This window comes from Oncorhynchus keta, chromosome 22 (genome assembly GCF_023373465.1).
Source record: "Oncorhynchus keta strain PuntledgeMale-10-30-2019 chromosome 22, Oket_V2, whole genome shotgun sequence".
Lineage (NCBI taxonomy): Eukaryota > Metazoa > Chordata > Actinopteri > Salmoniformes > Salmonidae > Oncorhynchus > Oncorhynchus keta.
In genome coordinates, this window is record NC_068442.1 from 10,114,025 (window position 1) to 10,127,830 (window position 13,806).

The 13,806-nt window shown below is 42.8% G+C and overlaps 1 protein-coding gene across 4 annotated transcripts in view; it reads left to right on the forward strand.

The window, feature by feature from the left end:
* Nucleotides 1–13,532, forward strand: part of LOC118401021 (transcriptional enhancer factor TEF-1-like) — a 56,435-nt gene extending 42,903 nt beyond the window's left edge. For all 4 annotated transcript variants that reach the window (XM_035798155.2, XM_052474771.1, XM_052474769.1 and 1 more), the window contains 8 exons: nucleotides 2,343–2,477; nucleotides 2,602–2,648; nucleotides 4,417–4,478; nucleotides 4,712–4,836; nucleotides 5,580–5,753; nucleotides 7,074–7,214; nucleotides 8,501–8,653; nucleotides 8,803–13,532. In XM_035798155.2, coding sequence (XP_035654048.1) covers nucleotides 2,343–2,477; nucleotides 2,602–2,648; nucleotides 4,417–4,478; nucleotides 4,712–4,836; nucleotides 5,580–5,753; nucleotides 7,074–7,214; nucleotides 8,501–8,653; nucleotides 8,803–8,916 — 951 coding nt within the window. In that variant the 3' untranslated portion in view covers nucleotides 8,917–13,532. The remainder of the gene's footprint in view (nucleotides 1–2,342; nucleotides 2,478–2,601; nucleotides 2,649–4,416; nucleotides 4,479–4,711; nucleotides 4,837–5,579; nucleotides 5,754–7,073; nucleotides 7,215–8,500; nucleotides 8,654–8,802) is intronic.
* Nucleotides 13,533–13,806: the final 274 nt, after the last annotated feature.

Sequence of the window (13,806 nt, forward strand, 5' to 3'; positions counted from 1 at the left end):
TCACTGTATCCACTCCATCTCACTGTATCCACTCCATCTCACTGTATCCACTCCATCTTGCTGTATCCACTCCATCTCACTGTATCCACTCCATCTCTCTGTATCCACTCCATCTCTCTGTATCCACTCCATCTCACTGTATCCACTCCATCTCACTGTATCCACTCCATCCCGCTGTATCCACTCCATCTCGCTACTGTATCCACTCCATCTCGCTGTATCCACTCCATCTCTCTGTATCCACTCCATCTCACTGTATCCACTCCATCTCACTGTATCCACTCCATCTCAGTGTATCCACTCCATCCTACTGTATCCACTCCATCTCGCTGTATCCACTCCATCTCTCTGTATCCACTCCATCTCAGTGTATCCACTCCATCTCTCTGTATCCACTCCATCTCACTGTATCCACTCCATCTCACTGTATCCACTCCATCTCACTGTATCCACTCCATATCTCTGTATCCACTCCATATCTCTGTATCCACTCCATCTCTCTGTATCCACTCCATCTCACTGTATCCACTCCTTCTTACTGTATCCACTCCATCTCGCTGTATCCACTTCATCTCACTGTATCCACTCCATCTCTCTGTATCCACTCCATCTTACTGTATCCACTCCATCTCACTGTATCCACTCCATCTCTCCGTATCCACTCCATCTTACTGTATCCACTCCATCTTACTGTATCCACTCCATCTCTCTGTATCCACTCCATCCTACTGTATCCACTCCATCTCTCTGTATCCACTCCATCTCTCTGTATCCACTCCATCTTATCTGTATCCACTCCATCTCGCTGTATCCACTCCATCTCGCTGTATCCACTCCATCCTACTGTATCCACTCCATCTCTCTGTATCCACTCCATCTCGCTGTATCCACTCCATCTCGCTGTATCCACTCCATCTCTCTGTATCCACTCCATCTCTCTGTATCCACTCCATCTTACTGTATCCACTCCATCTCGCTGTATCCACTCCATCTCGCTGTATCCACTCCATCCTACTGTATCCACTCCATCTCTCTGTATCCACTCCATCTCTCTGTATCCACTCCATCTTACTGTATCCACTCCATCTCGCTGTATCCACTCCATCTCTCTGTATCCACTCCATCTTACTGTATCCACTCCATCTCGCTGTATCCACTCCATCTCGCTGTATCCACTCCATCTCGCTGTATCCACTCCATCTCTCTGTATCCACTCCATCTCTCTGTATCCACTCCATCTTACTGTATCCACTCCATCTCTCTGTATCCACTCCATCTTACTGTATCCACTCCATCTCGCTGTATCCACTCCATCTCGCTGTATCCACTCCATCTTACTGTATCCACTCCATCTCGCTGTATCCACTCCATCTCGCTGTATCCACTCCATCTCACTGTATCCACTCCATCTCACTGTATCCACTCCATCTCTCTGTATCCACTCCATCTCTCTGTATCCACTCCATCTCTCTGTATCCACTCCATCCTACTGTATCCACTCCATCTCACTGTATCCACTCCATCTCACTGTATCCACTCCATCTCTCTGTATCCACTCCATCTCACTGTATCCACTCCATCTCACTGTATCCACTCCATCTCACTGTATCCACTCCATCTAAGTGAATTGTTTTTGCCAGCATGCTCGTCTTCTCTCAAGTCTTCTTTCACGCAAATGGCAGTGAGGCATTCCATTAACCCATGCTTGCACAAATTCATATGTTGTCCCGTGTGTCTCAGTCGGTAGAACTTAGTGCTTGCAACACCCAAGGTTGTGGGTTCAATTCCCGCTAGGGCCACCCATAAGTAAAATGTATCATGACTGTAAGTTGCTTTGGGGGAAAAACGTCTGCTAAATGGCATATATTACATATGCTTTTAAAATGGTACAGAAATGCTAAATGGCAGCATATCAGAGGGTGACACTTAACAGAGAACTCAGGCACCAGAGTGCCCCCCCCCCCCAAGTTCACTGTACACTAGAATCTTGCCCTGATGTCCTTGTTTGTTTTCATAGAAGACAAACTCTGCCTTTAGAAGATAAATACATGAAATGGTCTGTTATTCAATTACAGGATCAAAAACACCACAATCTGTATTCTGTGTTTTTATTCACCAGTCTGAGAGAGAAGTATGAAGAGCAATAGAAATATGTACTCTTAATAGTACATTCCTTTCAGGTGTATAGGCGGTCTTGGTGTTCCTGTGGTCTTTTCAGATAATCCATGTCCTCGCCTGCTGGTGTTGTAAAGAGTTCTGTTGTGTGTGTGTGTTTGGCTGTTGTTGCTTGTTGTTTGGCCCACCACTCTCTGGCTGAGTCAATGTGTTTTTTTCTGCTGAAGGACCAGAGTGTGAAAGACAAGGCACTGCAGAGTATGGCCTCCATGTCCTCGGCTCAGATCGTCTCTGCCACCGCCATCCACAACAAGCTTGGCCTCCCAGGCTTCCCAAGACCCACCTTCCCTGGTGCGGCAGGGGTAAGACACCCGTCACTAAACACACATCCCTCGTAACAATTGACAAATATGGCAATTGACAAATTACTTTAAGTGCGTTGTGCCATCCTGATTGTCCATTCGTTCATCTACTCCTTTTCCCTAGTTTTGGCAGGGTATGATATCCACTGGCCAGCCTGGATCCTCACAAGAGTAAGAAGTCCTAATGCTTGTCTTGTTATTCACAATAGAAGATGATGAAGTAATAAGTAATAACAAATGTGTTAGCTTTTCTAGTCGAGGCTTTTCTAGTCGATCGTCAAACATTTCTGTAAAAAACCCAAGTCTCTGTCTGTTGGTAGTAGGTGCAGCCAATTCAGCTGCCCTGCACGCCTGGTAGGCAAACTGTTGCCATTTCATGTGTCTGAAGGTAAAAACTCTGCCTTCCCGGTGGCCTGGAGTGGAAATCAAGTGCACTATGCTTCCGCTGGCCAATCAGATTGCTGATGACCGAGTCTGCAGTAACGTGGCAGGCATAAAAGAAAGCTACGGCAAAATTGATACTGTGAGATTTCAAAAAGTTTAAAACCATGACTAGAGAGAGAGACTGTCAACAAATACAGCAATGAGCTGCTGTTTTTAAGAGTGAGTTCCTGTTTGAGTTCTTACTCGGGCACTGTCGACACTTTGTATTCAACACTTTTATAAGCCAGAAAATGAGCGTTCTTGCTATTTCCACCCAGCGCGACAATAAGCACTGCAGCAGTAATGAATGAGCAGGAAAGTGTATCTATAGGTTTGCGTTGTTGTTATTGTTGGCGGCTTAGGTCTCTTTTAATATCAAGGAATATTTAACTTTCTCTGTTCATACGACTAACAACCTGATTTTGTGCATGACGCCGAAATAATGCGGTGCGACTCGAGTTTTCGCCATCAGCTGGAAGACGGTGGCTTTTTTTGGTCAGTGTCAGCGGAGGAAAGAGAGAGCAGACAAATGTTGAGTGACGGACCCTCAGTCTGCTGCTCTTTCCCTCCGCTGAGACTGACCATCAGATGCAGGCACCGTGAGCCCAGTAAAATATTAAGCAAATTATTTATATGTTGCTCACTCGGCTGTGCCTCACAAATAATACAACCATCTATTCCCGGTGTGATCATATAGCCTACCTCAAATGTTTAAATATATATTTTTTAAATGTCCCGAACAACACTGCATTGGCAGGTAAAATCAAGCAAAGCCAGTATGCGGTGATAATGTATTGGGCCTATAGCCTACTACACAACTCTCAATGCTACAGAGCTGTTTTTAATTGGTTAATGTTGCATAGGCTTACATTTTTTAAAAGTCGTGTAAATAAAAAATCAGAGCGGTAGACGGCATTTTGACTCAGAAAGTGATCTTGACCCAAAAAAAGGTTGGTGACCAATGGTCTAACTGGTATGGAGCCAGATCATTCTTTGTATGATTGCATTACCCAGGTCAACCTCCTGATTCTGTGTTTATTTATTTTATTTTTATTTCACCTTTATTTAACCAGGTAGGCAAGTTGAGAACACGTTCTTATTTACAATTGCGACCTGGCCAAGATAAAGCAAAGCAGTTCGACACATACAACAACACAGAGTTACGCATGGAGTAAAACAAACATACAGTCAATAATACAGAATAAACAAGTCTATATACGATGTGAGCAAATGAGGTGAAATAAGGGAGGTAAAGGCAAAAAAAGGCCATGGTGGCAAAGTAAATACAATATAGCAAGTAAAACACTGGAATGGTAGATTTGCAATGGAAGAATGTGCAAAGTAGAAATAAAAATAATGGGGTGCAAAGGAACAAAATTAATGAATTAATTAATTAAATACAGTAGGGAAAGCGGTAGTTGTATGGGCTAAATTATAGGTGGGCTATGTACAGGTGCAGTAATCTGTGAGCTGCTCTGACAGTTGGTGCTTAAAGCTCGTGTCTTTTTGTCTTCAGCGTTAAGCCATTTGCCCAGCAGGCCTACCCCATCCAGACAGCTGTAACGACCACCATCTCAGGTGAGAAACCTTTTACCCTACCCACACTATTTCTATCAGCTCATTTCAATTCCTCTCAGGCCAACGCTCAAAAGGAAACTCCAATGACACCTATTTACCAGCACATTAATACTGTTACATAGCCAATGCTACTATTGCTATAGCTAATGGCCATAACGATAGTGAGAGGTGCGATGTTAGTGTCGGTAAACGGTGGATAGTGAATTGACGGTGTTATATGTTACCCTGCCCAGCGTACGAGCCTCCCACAGCCCCCACGCCTACAGCTCCAGCCTGGCAGGGCCGCTCCATCGGGACCACCAAACTCAGACTGGTGGAGTTCTCTGCTTTCCTGGAGCAGCAGAGAGACCCTGACTCTGTGAGTACCTGCCCCACTGTATTCCTTTCCACGCACAGTAAAACACGCCGGGGTTGTTTCTCAGACAGCGTCCCAAAGCAGGTCAAACTAGTGCCAATTCCTGAGGTCAACCGTACTGCCTCAAACTGGGGCATGTCTTCACACACACACACACTCACAGACAGAGAAGGTAAAACAAGGACAATAATGCCACAAGCAAAGCAGAATCCCTCCAAATACCAAAGTGATACCTAAGTGACTCTGGAAAATCTATGTTTACCTTGGCACAGCCGATTTGTCATTTTGTCACTATTTCTTAGCTATTGCTTTTTTGCTTGTGTTCTATGACAGCGGACATTTATCTTGGGGTAGTGAGTTATCTGAGACCAGTATTTATACTGCTATGCCTGTGCACATCTGTGACTTTAAAACAACCCTGAAAATAACATCTTCTCTTCTGAAGAGCTTGTCAAATCATACATGATGTGCTAAAATCATTTTGAAATATTCATATATAATTTTGATATGACAACCTTGTCAAGAGAGATTGAGAACTTTTAGAGCCGGTTTCCCAGACATAGATTAACTCTAATTCTGGACTAAAATGCATTCTCAATGGAGATTAACTGTTGAAAACCTTTCTTAGTTCAAGACCAGGCTTAATCTGTGTCTGGGGAAACTGGCCCTTCAGGTAATGGAGAAGTCATAAAAGAATGCCAATCGAAGGGATCTATTCAAACCTGTTGTTTTCTCTCTCTCGTCAGTACAACAAGCACCTGTTTGCCCACATCGGACAGACTAACTACTCGTACAGCGATGCCCTACTGGAGGCTGTCGACATCCGTCAGATCTACGATAAGTTCCCAGAGAAGAAGGGAGGACTGAAGGAGCTCTTTGGAAAGGGCCCTCACAACTCCTTTTTCCTGGTCAAGTTCTGGGTGAGTTTAATGGCACATTCACACGATGATGTTTTTTAAAAGGCGCATTGTCGGCTGTCCAATGCGCTGCTCTATAACGTGTCTCGAATTGAATCCCGGCCTTTATTGTCCACACAATTTGGCGTCACAAAAAAACACGATTTACATCTGAACAAACAACTTTAATGATACGTATATTCAAGTATACGCATCACGAGTGAAGCCGAGGATATGGTTTTGTGTTTGAATGTGTGTGTATGTGCGTTTCCCTAGGGTCTGATGTGGTAGCATTGAGGCTTTGTTTGAACACCTGCCTACCCCCTGACAGGTGTGAGAGATTGGGGCAAACTAAGGAGATTGCAGTAGCTCCCTACCAATGGAGTCTCTGTCTCTCATTTCTCTCTCTAAGTGCAAATATTTACTGGTCCCATTCTCCACAGCTTTACTTCCTATTACATCCTATATAGTCTATTGGCTCCCCAAAAAAGCTTTATTTGATTTACAATGTTACAACTCGAGTATAATGTCATCCTCAGCTCTCTGTTTCCTCTGTTTGTTACATACATGCTGGTTCTCTATGAGCTTTGAGATACTCAGTCAAATCCCTTTTATTTTGTTCAACACAAAGATAGTTTCATGATCTACAACTAATAGGTTTTAAGACTTGACCATATTAGTTCACGTCCACATGAATTCAATTGAAAATTCAAATGGGAAACGCAAACAAGACGGTGAGTCTCTCTTCAGACGTTAGTGAAGAGCCACTGCGTCTGAATTTCAAACATGGACACTCACCCTCTAAACAATCGCCCTCCTCTGATCATTACAGGCCTTAATAACCAGCTGACTTAATGAAGGAGCTATTTATTCCTTTGTTCACACGATGAACTCAGTGTTCTCTGAAAACAGACTGTCCCCTTCAGAGGACTCTTATTAAATAGTTTATTTTTACATCCATTCAGGCCATTTCTCATATCTGCCTTGTGCCATTTGGATATTTCTAAAGCCTCTTTCCGCCTCATTTGAGATGCAGAAGCACAAGATTATTGTACAACAGTGTTTACCGGTAGATAGCCACTCAGCTCATTCTCGGCATACAGACATGCCAAATAATATAATTGCAAGTATTGTCATGAGCCACTGGAGGGCCTCGCTGCCTTAGTAACCTTTACATCGAGATGCTTTCCTCAAGTTAATCTTGACATTTTAAAGAAAATCCCTTTTTAATTTAAAAATGTTCAGCATGTGTTGTAAACATTTAGCTCATTGTTTTAGCCGTTGTTAGTCAACATTTGCTTGACCATGTAGTTAAACCTCTGCTGTTATGTTGTCCCGATGCAGGCTGATCTGAACTGTAACATCCAGGATGACTCTGGGGCCTTCTACGGTGTGACCAGCCAGTATGAGAGCTCTGAGAACATGACCATCACCTGCTCCACCAAGGTGTGCTCCTTTGGCAAGCAGGTGGTTGAGAAGGTGGAGGTGAGTCCTAGTCCTGCACACACCACTGTGTGCTCGGTGGAGAAGCAACTATAAAACGACACAAATGACTCACAATTACCTACTTTTATATTTGTGTGTTACTCACAATTGCATACATGAGTGTTTTAACACCTATTTTATTGTGGTGAACATGGTTTCCTCCTCATTTATACAGTGGGTGGGTCTAATCCTGAATGCTGATTGGTTAAAACCGCATTCCAGCCCGTATCTATGACTTTAAAATGGCTATTTAATCTGTTCCATCTGACTGCATATTCCACTGTGTCATCAGCCCAGCCAGGCAATGTATAAATGTAATCTCCACTATAATAAGCATATAGACATTTTCCCACATTTATTTTAGACTAACGTTTACTTTTCAACAGCAGAGATTTGGATAAACCTTGCTGTCTGTCTCTCTGACATTTGCAACATTGTTTCAATATTCAATTTCGACCTCCAGCTGTCCCATAGTAATGAATATGTCAGGAGTCGGGATGAGACAGACAGGCAGGTAGCTTTTCTCAGCCAGTTGAAATCATGAGTCATTATCATTTTTATGGATATATACAAAGAACTATCAATAGAAAACAGGTCAAATGAAACGAAGTGCAGCTAGTTTGCAGTCTTTCCAGCTTCAGTTTTAAATGATTGTTGGCTAGCTCCTCTGAACAACAGTGTCCTGACGAGAGAGCACATATTCTACCTCAGGTGAAATCATTAGCTCATTGTTATGGATGTATCCAAATAAATGTCACTAGAAAACAGCTTAAACAAATACAAATGCTGCTACTTTGTTGTTATTCTGGCTGCACTGTTTGACGTGACTGTGAGTTAGCTGTAGTTGGCTAGCCAGCAAGCAAGGGATAAGAACGTTGCCAGCCAGAATGGCAAAATAACATTTAGAACGAACGACTGGATCGCATCCACAGATACAGAATAAAAAGATTTAATGACTGGGTCGCATCTCTGGCAACTGAACCGACCAGCCGGCTTGGGTAGCAACCCTAGATTTGTGTCGAGGACTATATCATGTAGAAGGATGAAATATAATGAATAAATTCGGCAAAGTAACCTTTTTTGTTGGTAACCCGTTGATTAACAGTGATAATGCCCGAGAAGCCGGTGTTTGGAGGATATATTGGCACGGTTTGCAGGCCCTCGACGACAGCCGTGCCAATATATCCTCCAAACACCGGCTTCTCGGGCATTATCACTTAATTGTTTTCTTGTGAAGAGCTGCACTCAGTGATCTCTCTCTCTCTCTCTCTCTTCCTCCCCCTCAGACGGAATATGCTCGCTTCGAGAACGGACGCTTTGTCTACAGGATAAGCCGCTCCCCCATGTGTGAATACATGATCAACTTCATCCACAAACTCAAACACCTGCCTGAGAAATACATGATGAACAGTGTCCTGGAGAACTTCACCATCCTATTGGTAAGGATGTCCTACTCAGTCATCCATCTGTTTGTATACTTATAACAAGTGTGTGTCTGGCTGTCTTGTCTGTCTTTCTTTCTGCGCATGTGTGTGTTTCCGTGTATTTGTCTTACGTGTCTCACATTGCATTTCTCTTGTGTTTTCAGGTGGTGACCAACAGAGAGACACAGGAGACGCTGCTGTGCATGGCGTGTGTGTTTGAGGTGTCGAACAGCGACCACGGAGCACAACATCACATCTACCGGCTAGTCAAGGAATAAGAGACTGCGGCCTAGATTTCAATCAGATCGAACGTTAACCGACATCCGCATAGCAGATGTTTTGGCGGTGTTGGAGGTGTAACTGCGGAATGAGCTGAAATATCGGTGAGCGGCTGCTATTGTGTGGCAGCAACCATCCCTTCCTTAATATCCCTACCGCGTTAGGAGTTCAAGGAAGTGTAGACTCTATCGATGTTAGACGTAATGACTTTCAAATGTCAAACCGTAGATGTTAGGCTAATCGCATGTTTTCATGTTCATTTAGATGGGGGGGGGGGGTTATAGCTTATCAGTCTAATTTGAGTGTTTGAACTTGTAACGTTGCTGAATGAACTTCCAACGCGGCTGTATGGGATTTGTCAGATTATAGTCGGGTGTGATTTCGTTTCATCCAATGGCGGTGTCCGCAATAAAATAACGCAACGAGCCGCTTGTGGATTGGACAGCTCTCTGCAGTTCCACCTCCTGACACCGCCAAAACAACCGCTATGTGAATGTCAATCTGATTGAATCTAGCCCTGACACTCAGTGTGAACATGCTTCATTCAGAACTGGGACAAACTATCACTTAGATCTCGCTAACCTGAAGGACATGTAGCTTATGAAGGATGGAAGGAAGACATTGAAGGACAGACCCTGAGTATTGTCAGGGTTGTGGGGGAGGACACAAGGCAACCCCCCAGTGAAACACGCCTTCAGAATGACTTACTTGACAACCGTATGGAAAGTGGCTGTGCCTCTACACAAATCCCACCCACAATGTCCTTTGGTTACATTGTGGGTGAAGTCTATCACGGATAATATTATCATTATATTTTTGTCTTTTTAATGTATATTTGTATGAGTGCAGCTGTCAATCTGTGGTATAGTTGTGTCATGTGCCATTTTTCCAGACTAGTTCAGGTCTGTAGTGTAGAAAGTGTACATATGAAGGGGCATTGCGTAACATAGGGGAGATGTTCTGTGGATTACATTTGGAAACTACTCTGTTTCCAGCTTTTTATACTGTAGTCATCACCAATGTCAACCAATTACAGATCATAATAGCCTTTCTTAATTAGATAAATAGAAAAACTATACAAACAGTTACTACATACACTATATATACAAACGTACGTGGACACCCCATCAAATTAGTGGTAGGCCACACAAGCTCACAGAACTGGACCGCTGAGTGCTGAAGCACGTAGCTCGTAACAATTGTCTGTCCTCGGTTGCAACACTCACTACTGAGTTCCAAACTGCCTCTGGAAGCAACGTCAGCACAATAACTGTTCATAGGGAGCTTCATGAAATGGGTTTCCATGGCCGTGCAGCCGCACACAAGCCTAAGATCACCATGTGCAATGTCTAGCGTCAGCCGGAGTGGTGTAAAGCTCGCCGCCATTTGACCATGGAGCAGTGGAAACTCCTTCTCTGGAGTGATGAGTTATGCTTCACCTTCTGGCAGTCCAACGGATGAATCTGGGTTTGGTGGTTGCCAGGAGAACGATACCTGCCCCAATGTATAGTGCCAACTGTAAAGTTTGGTTGGTGGAGGTGGAATAGTGGTCTGGGCTGTTATTCCTGGTTTGGGCTAGGCCCCTTAGTTCCAGTGAAGGGAAATATTAATGCTGCAGCATGCAATGACATTCTAGAGTTCTAGACGATTCTGTGCTTCCAACTTTGTGGCAACAGTTTGGGAATGCCCTTTTCCTGTTTCAGCATGACAATGCCCCCGTTCATAAAGCGAGGCCCATACAGAATTTTTTGGTTGAGATTGGTGTGGAAAAACTTGACTGGCCTGCAAAGAGCCTTGACCTAAACCCCATCGAACACCTTTAGGATGAATTGGAACGCCTACTGAGAGCCAGGTCTAATCTCCCAACATCAGTGCCCGACCTCACTAATGCCCTTGTGGCTGAATGGAAGAAAGTCCCTGTAGCAATGTTCCAAGATTTTGGAATGAGATGTTCAACGAGCAGGTGTCCACATACTTTTGGTCATGTAGTGTACATGTAGCTTTGTGAACATCACTATCAACACAAACATTTTCCAAAGAAAAAATATGTAGGTTTTACATTTTGTACATTTTGGATAACGACGCAAATACTAAACTATAATGAAGACCAGTAATAGTTATAATTCCAGGGACACTTTGAAACTATAAATAAAATATATGATGATTCAGGTACCACTTTGCAGCACAGCTCTCTCATATCTGCATCATATCTCCTGTGCCCAACTAAAAATAAACCTGTATTGTTAGGTATTACTGCACTGTTGGAGCTAGGAACATAAGCATTTCGCTACACCCCCGATAACATCTGCAAGATATGTGTATGCGACCAATAAAACGTGATTTTATTCGAAGAGGAAAAGCACTGTGAGAACACAGCAAGACAATGTGTACAGATCAGAGATTCCTCCTATGTTCTATTTTCTCTGAGCTGCTAAGGTTTTAGCCTGTATGACAATGAAGCAAAGAAATCATAGAATACACATATTGAACATTGAAAATGGACACTCTACTACCATCGTCACCCATCCCAAAGCACTTAGTTCCTCTGTATGGTTATTGCAGGGTGGAGTAAACTTGTTGAATGAACCTGCTCTTTTTAGTGACTGAGGAACACAGAAGTCAAAAACACTCCCATATATTAATCTGTGTTTCCCTGGTTCTGAATGCTAATTCAGCCTTATTTTGCTTGTCAATCGGTGACCTATGCTATTGGGCACATTAACCGTGGTGGTAGGGAATGGGATCCTTACAGATACTGTATCTCCACCACTCAAGCTGTGAGATCTTTCCTGAGCTGGAGGACAGCATTGTAATCTCCATTACATCCCAGTGTTATGTGTACAGTGCCTTAGTGAGTAACTTTCCACCAATGGCCCAATGGTTTGCTTGGATCGAAAAATACATAACATTTTGTGACGCGTCATGTCGGCCATTATAAATACACGGCTAACTATTAGTGGTTCTACATGTGCACCTATTTCACCGTGTTGTACAAAATAACTGGTAAATCATACGTAGATTATTACAATGAACAAGATCCGTGTGTAATAGCAGTAATAACTTTGCCTTGCCTTTCAAAAACCAAAAAAACTGGAGACATTTCAGACGTGCAATTGTCCCTTGCACTGTAGCATAAAGTGCCTTTGGTCATGACTTTCCAGTGAAGAAAAGGTTTAAAAGAAGCTAAACCAAAAAGCCTACGTAAATGGTGGAAGAGATCACCAGAATGCCTTTTCCAATGCATGTCCCTGTAGAACTGTATTCATTACCACAACAATTTGACGATTGCTGGGCGGCAGGTAGCCCCGCTGTTAGAGCATTGGACCAGTAACTGGAAGGTCGCTAGTTAAAATCCCTGAGCTGACATGGTGAAAAAAAATCTGTCAATTAACCCTACTTGCTCCGGGGTCGCCGTTGATAATGGCAGCCCCATGGCCATGACCCCACTCTCCGAGGGTGTCTCGGGGAGTTGGGATAATGGAGAAAAAAACAACAACAACAACACATTTCCAATTCACACGTGCGTATGATCCACACTTTACAGTTTAGTCATTTAGCAGACGCTCTCATCCAGAGCGACTTACAGTTATTGAGTTCATTTTAAGATAGCTAGGTGGGACAACCACATTTCTCAGTCATAGTAAGTACATTCTTCCTCAATAAGGGAGTCAAGTGCGAGTGTTCGTGTACTTGTACGTGTCAAACAGGACATATATAAGAACCCACCCAATTATGATTATTATTTGGGAAACGATTGTTCCCTTAGATGCATGTTCAGTTCACAGTGAATCTCCCTGTGGAGGTTTATAGCATCATTGTCACAGTAGATCAATTGTGTTATCATGATATCATATGCACACTAACTTATTCAAGTCCAGAAAACACAATGCAGTATAGTTGTATGTTACACTGTGAGTAAAGACAATGGATCCGGGTTTATGTCATGTTTGGAAGACCTTTGACCTGTTTTCTAACTTAGTAATAATTGTTACTAGATCCTGGGGTGTCCACCATCACAGTAGTTTCTGTTTGAATGTGCTGTATGTAGGCTATACTTTACAATGCTTTTGTGATGACTCCAGTTTAGCCAGAGACAAGCCTGTTGGTTTCATGGCTGGGCTCTGTGTCTCTGTTCTGTCAACCTGGAATATAGATTTTTCACACTTAAGTATTTTGAAGGTATTATTTTAAACGGGCACAAGGAGATTTTTTGAGATCAGCAGCAAAGCTCTGGGGCCATGCGCTCTTTGTCTATCGGTACTGGTAACTTTCGTCTATTGTTTTCAACATTGGCTTTCATTTTTCTCGGTTTGGATGGCATCCTTAGAGCATTGCGTGCAGATAATACATTTTAAAAAAGGTGATTTGTATAAAGAAGAATGTATTCTGAGATGTCCTGGTACACATGTTTAATGTTATCTTTAATTTTCTTAAAGATTGTGAATTCTTTCAGACAAGAATATAAAAAGAGAAACTGACAATATGTGTGTTGTTACTGCAGGGTCTGGTCTTTGCTTTGTAACCTTTTCTTCATTGCTAAAGTGTTAGATATTTTATAGCTTTCTAGAAACTTTATATGCATATAATACCCAATAAAACTAAATGGTCAATTCTGTTTCTGATTTGATGATGAATCATAATTTCTCACAAACATCAATGAATTTCTCTCAAATGAAGTATTTGCATTTCTTTACTAGCCCACCTTTGATATATCTGTAACGATACAATACTCTTAATGCACAACAGGGGGAGCTATATCCAAAAGAACCAGGCCTCGCGAGCAGTGATACTGTGCAACGGTTCACCCACATGAGAGTAAATATTAACTTGAATGATTTTTTCCTTGAGCCCGGATATGGCAATTCTCTTTGAATACATCTCCTGGCCAT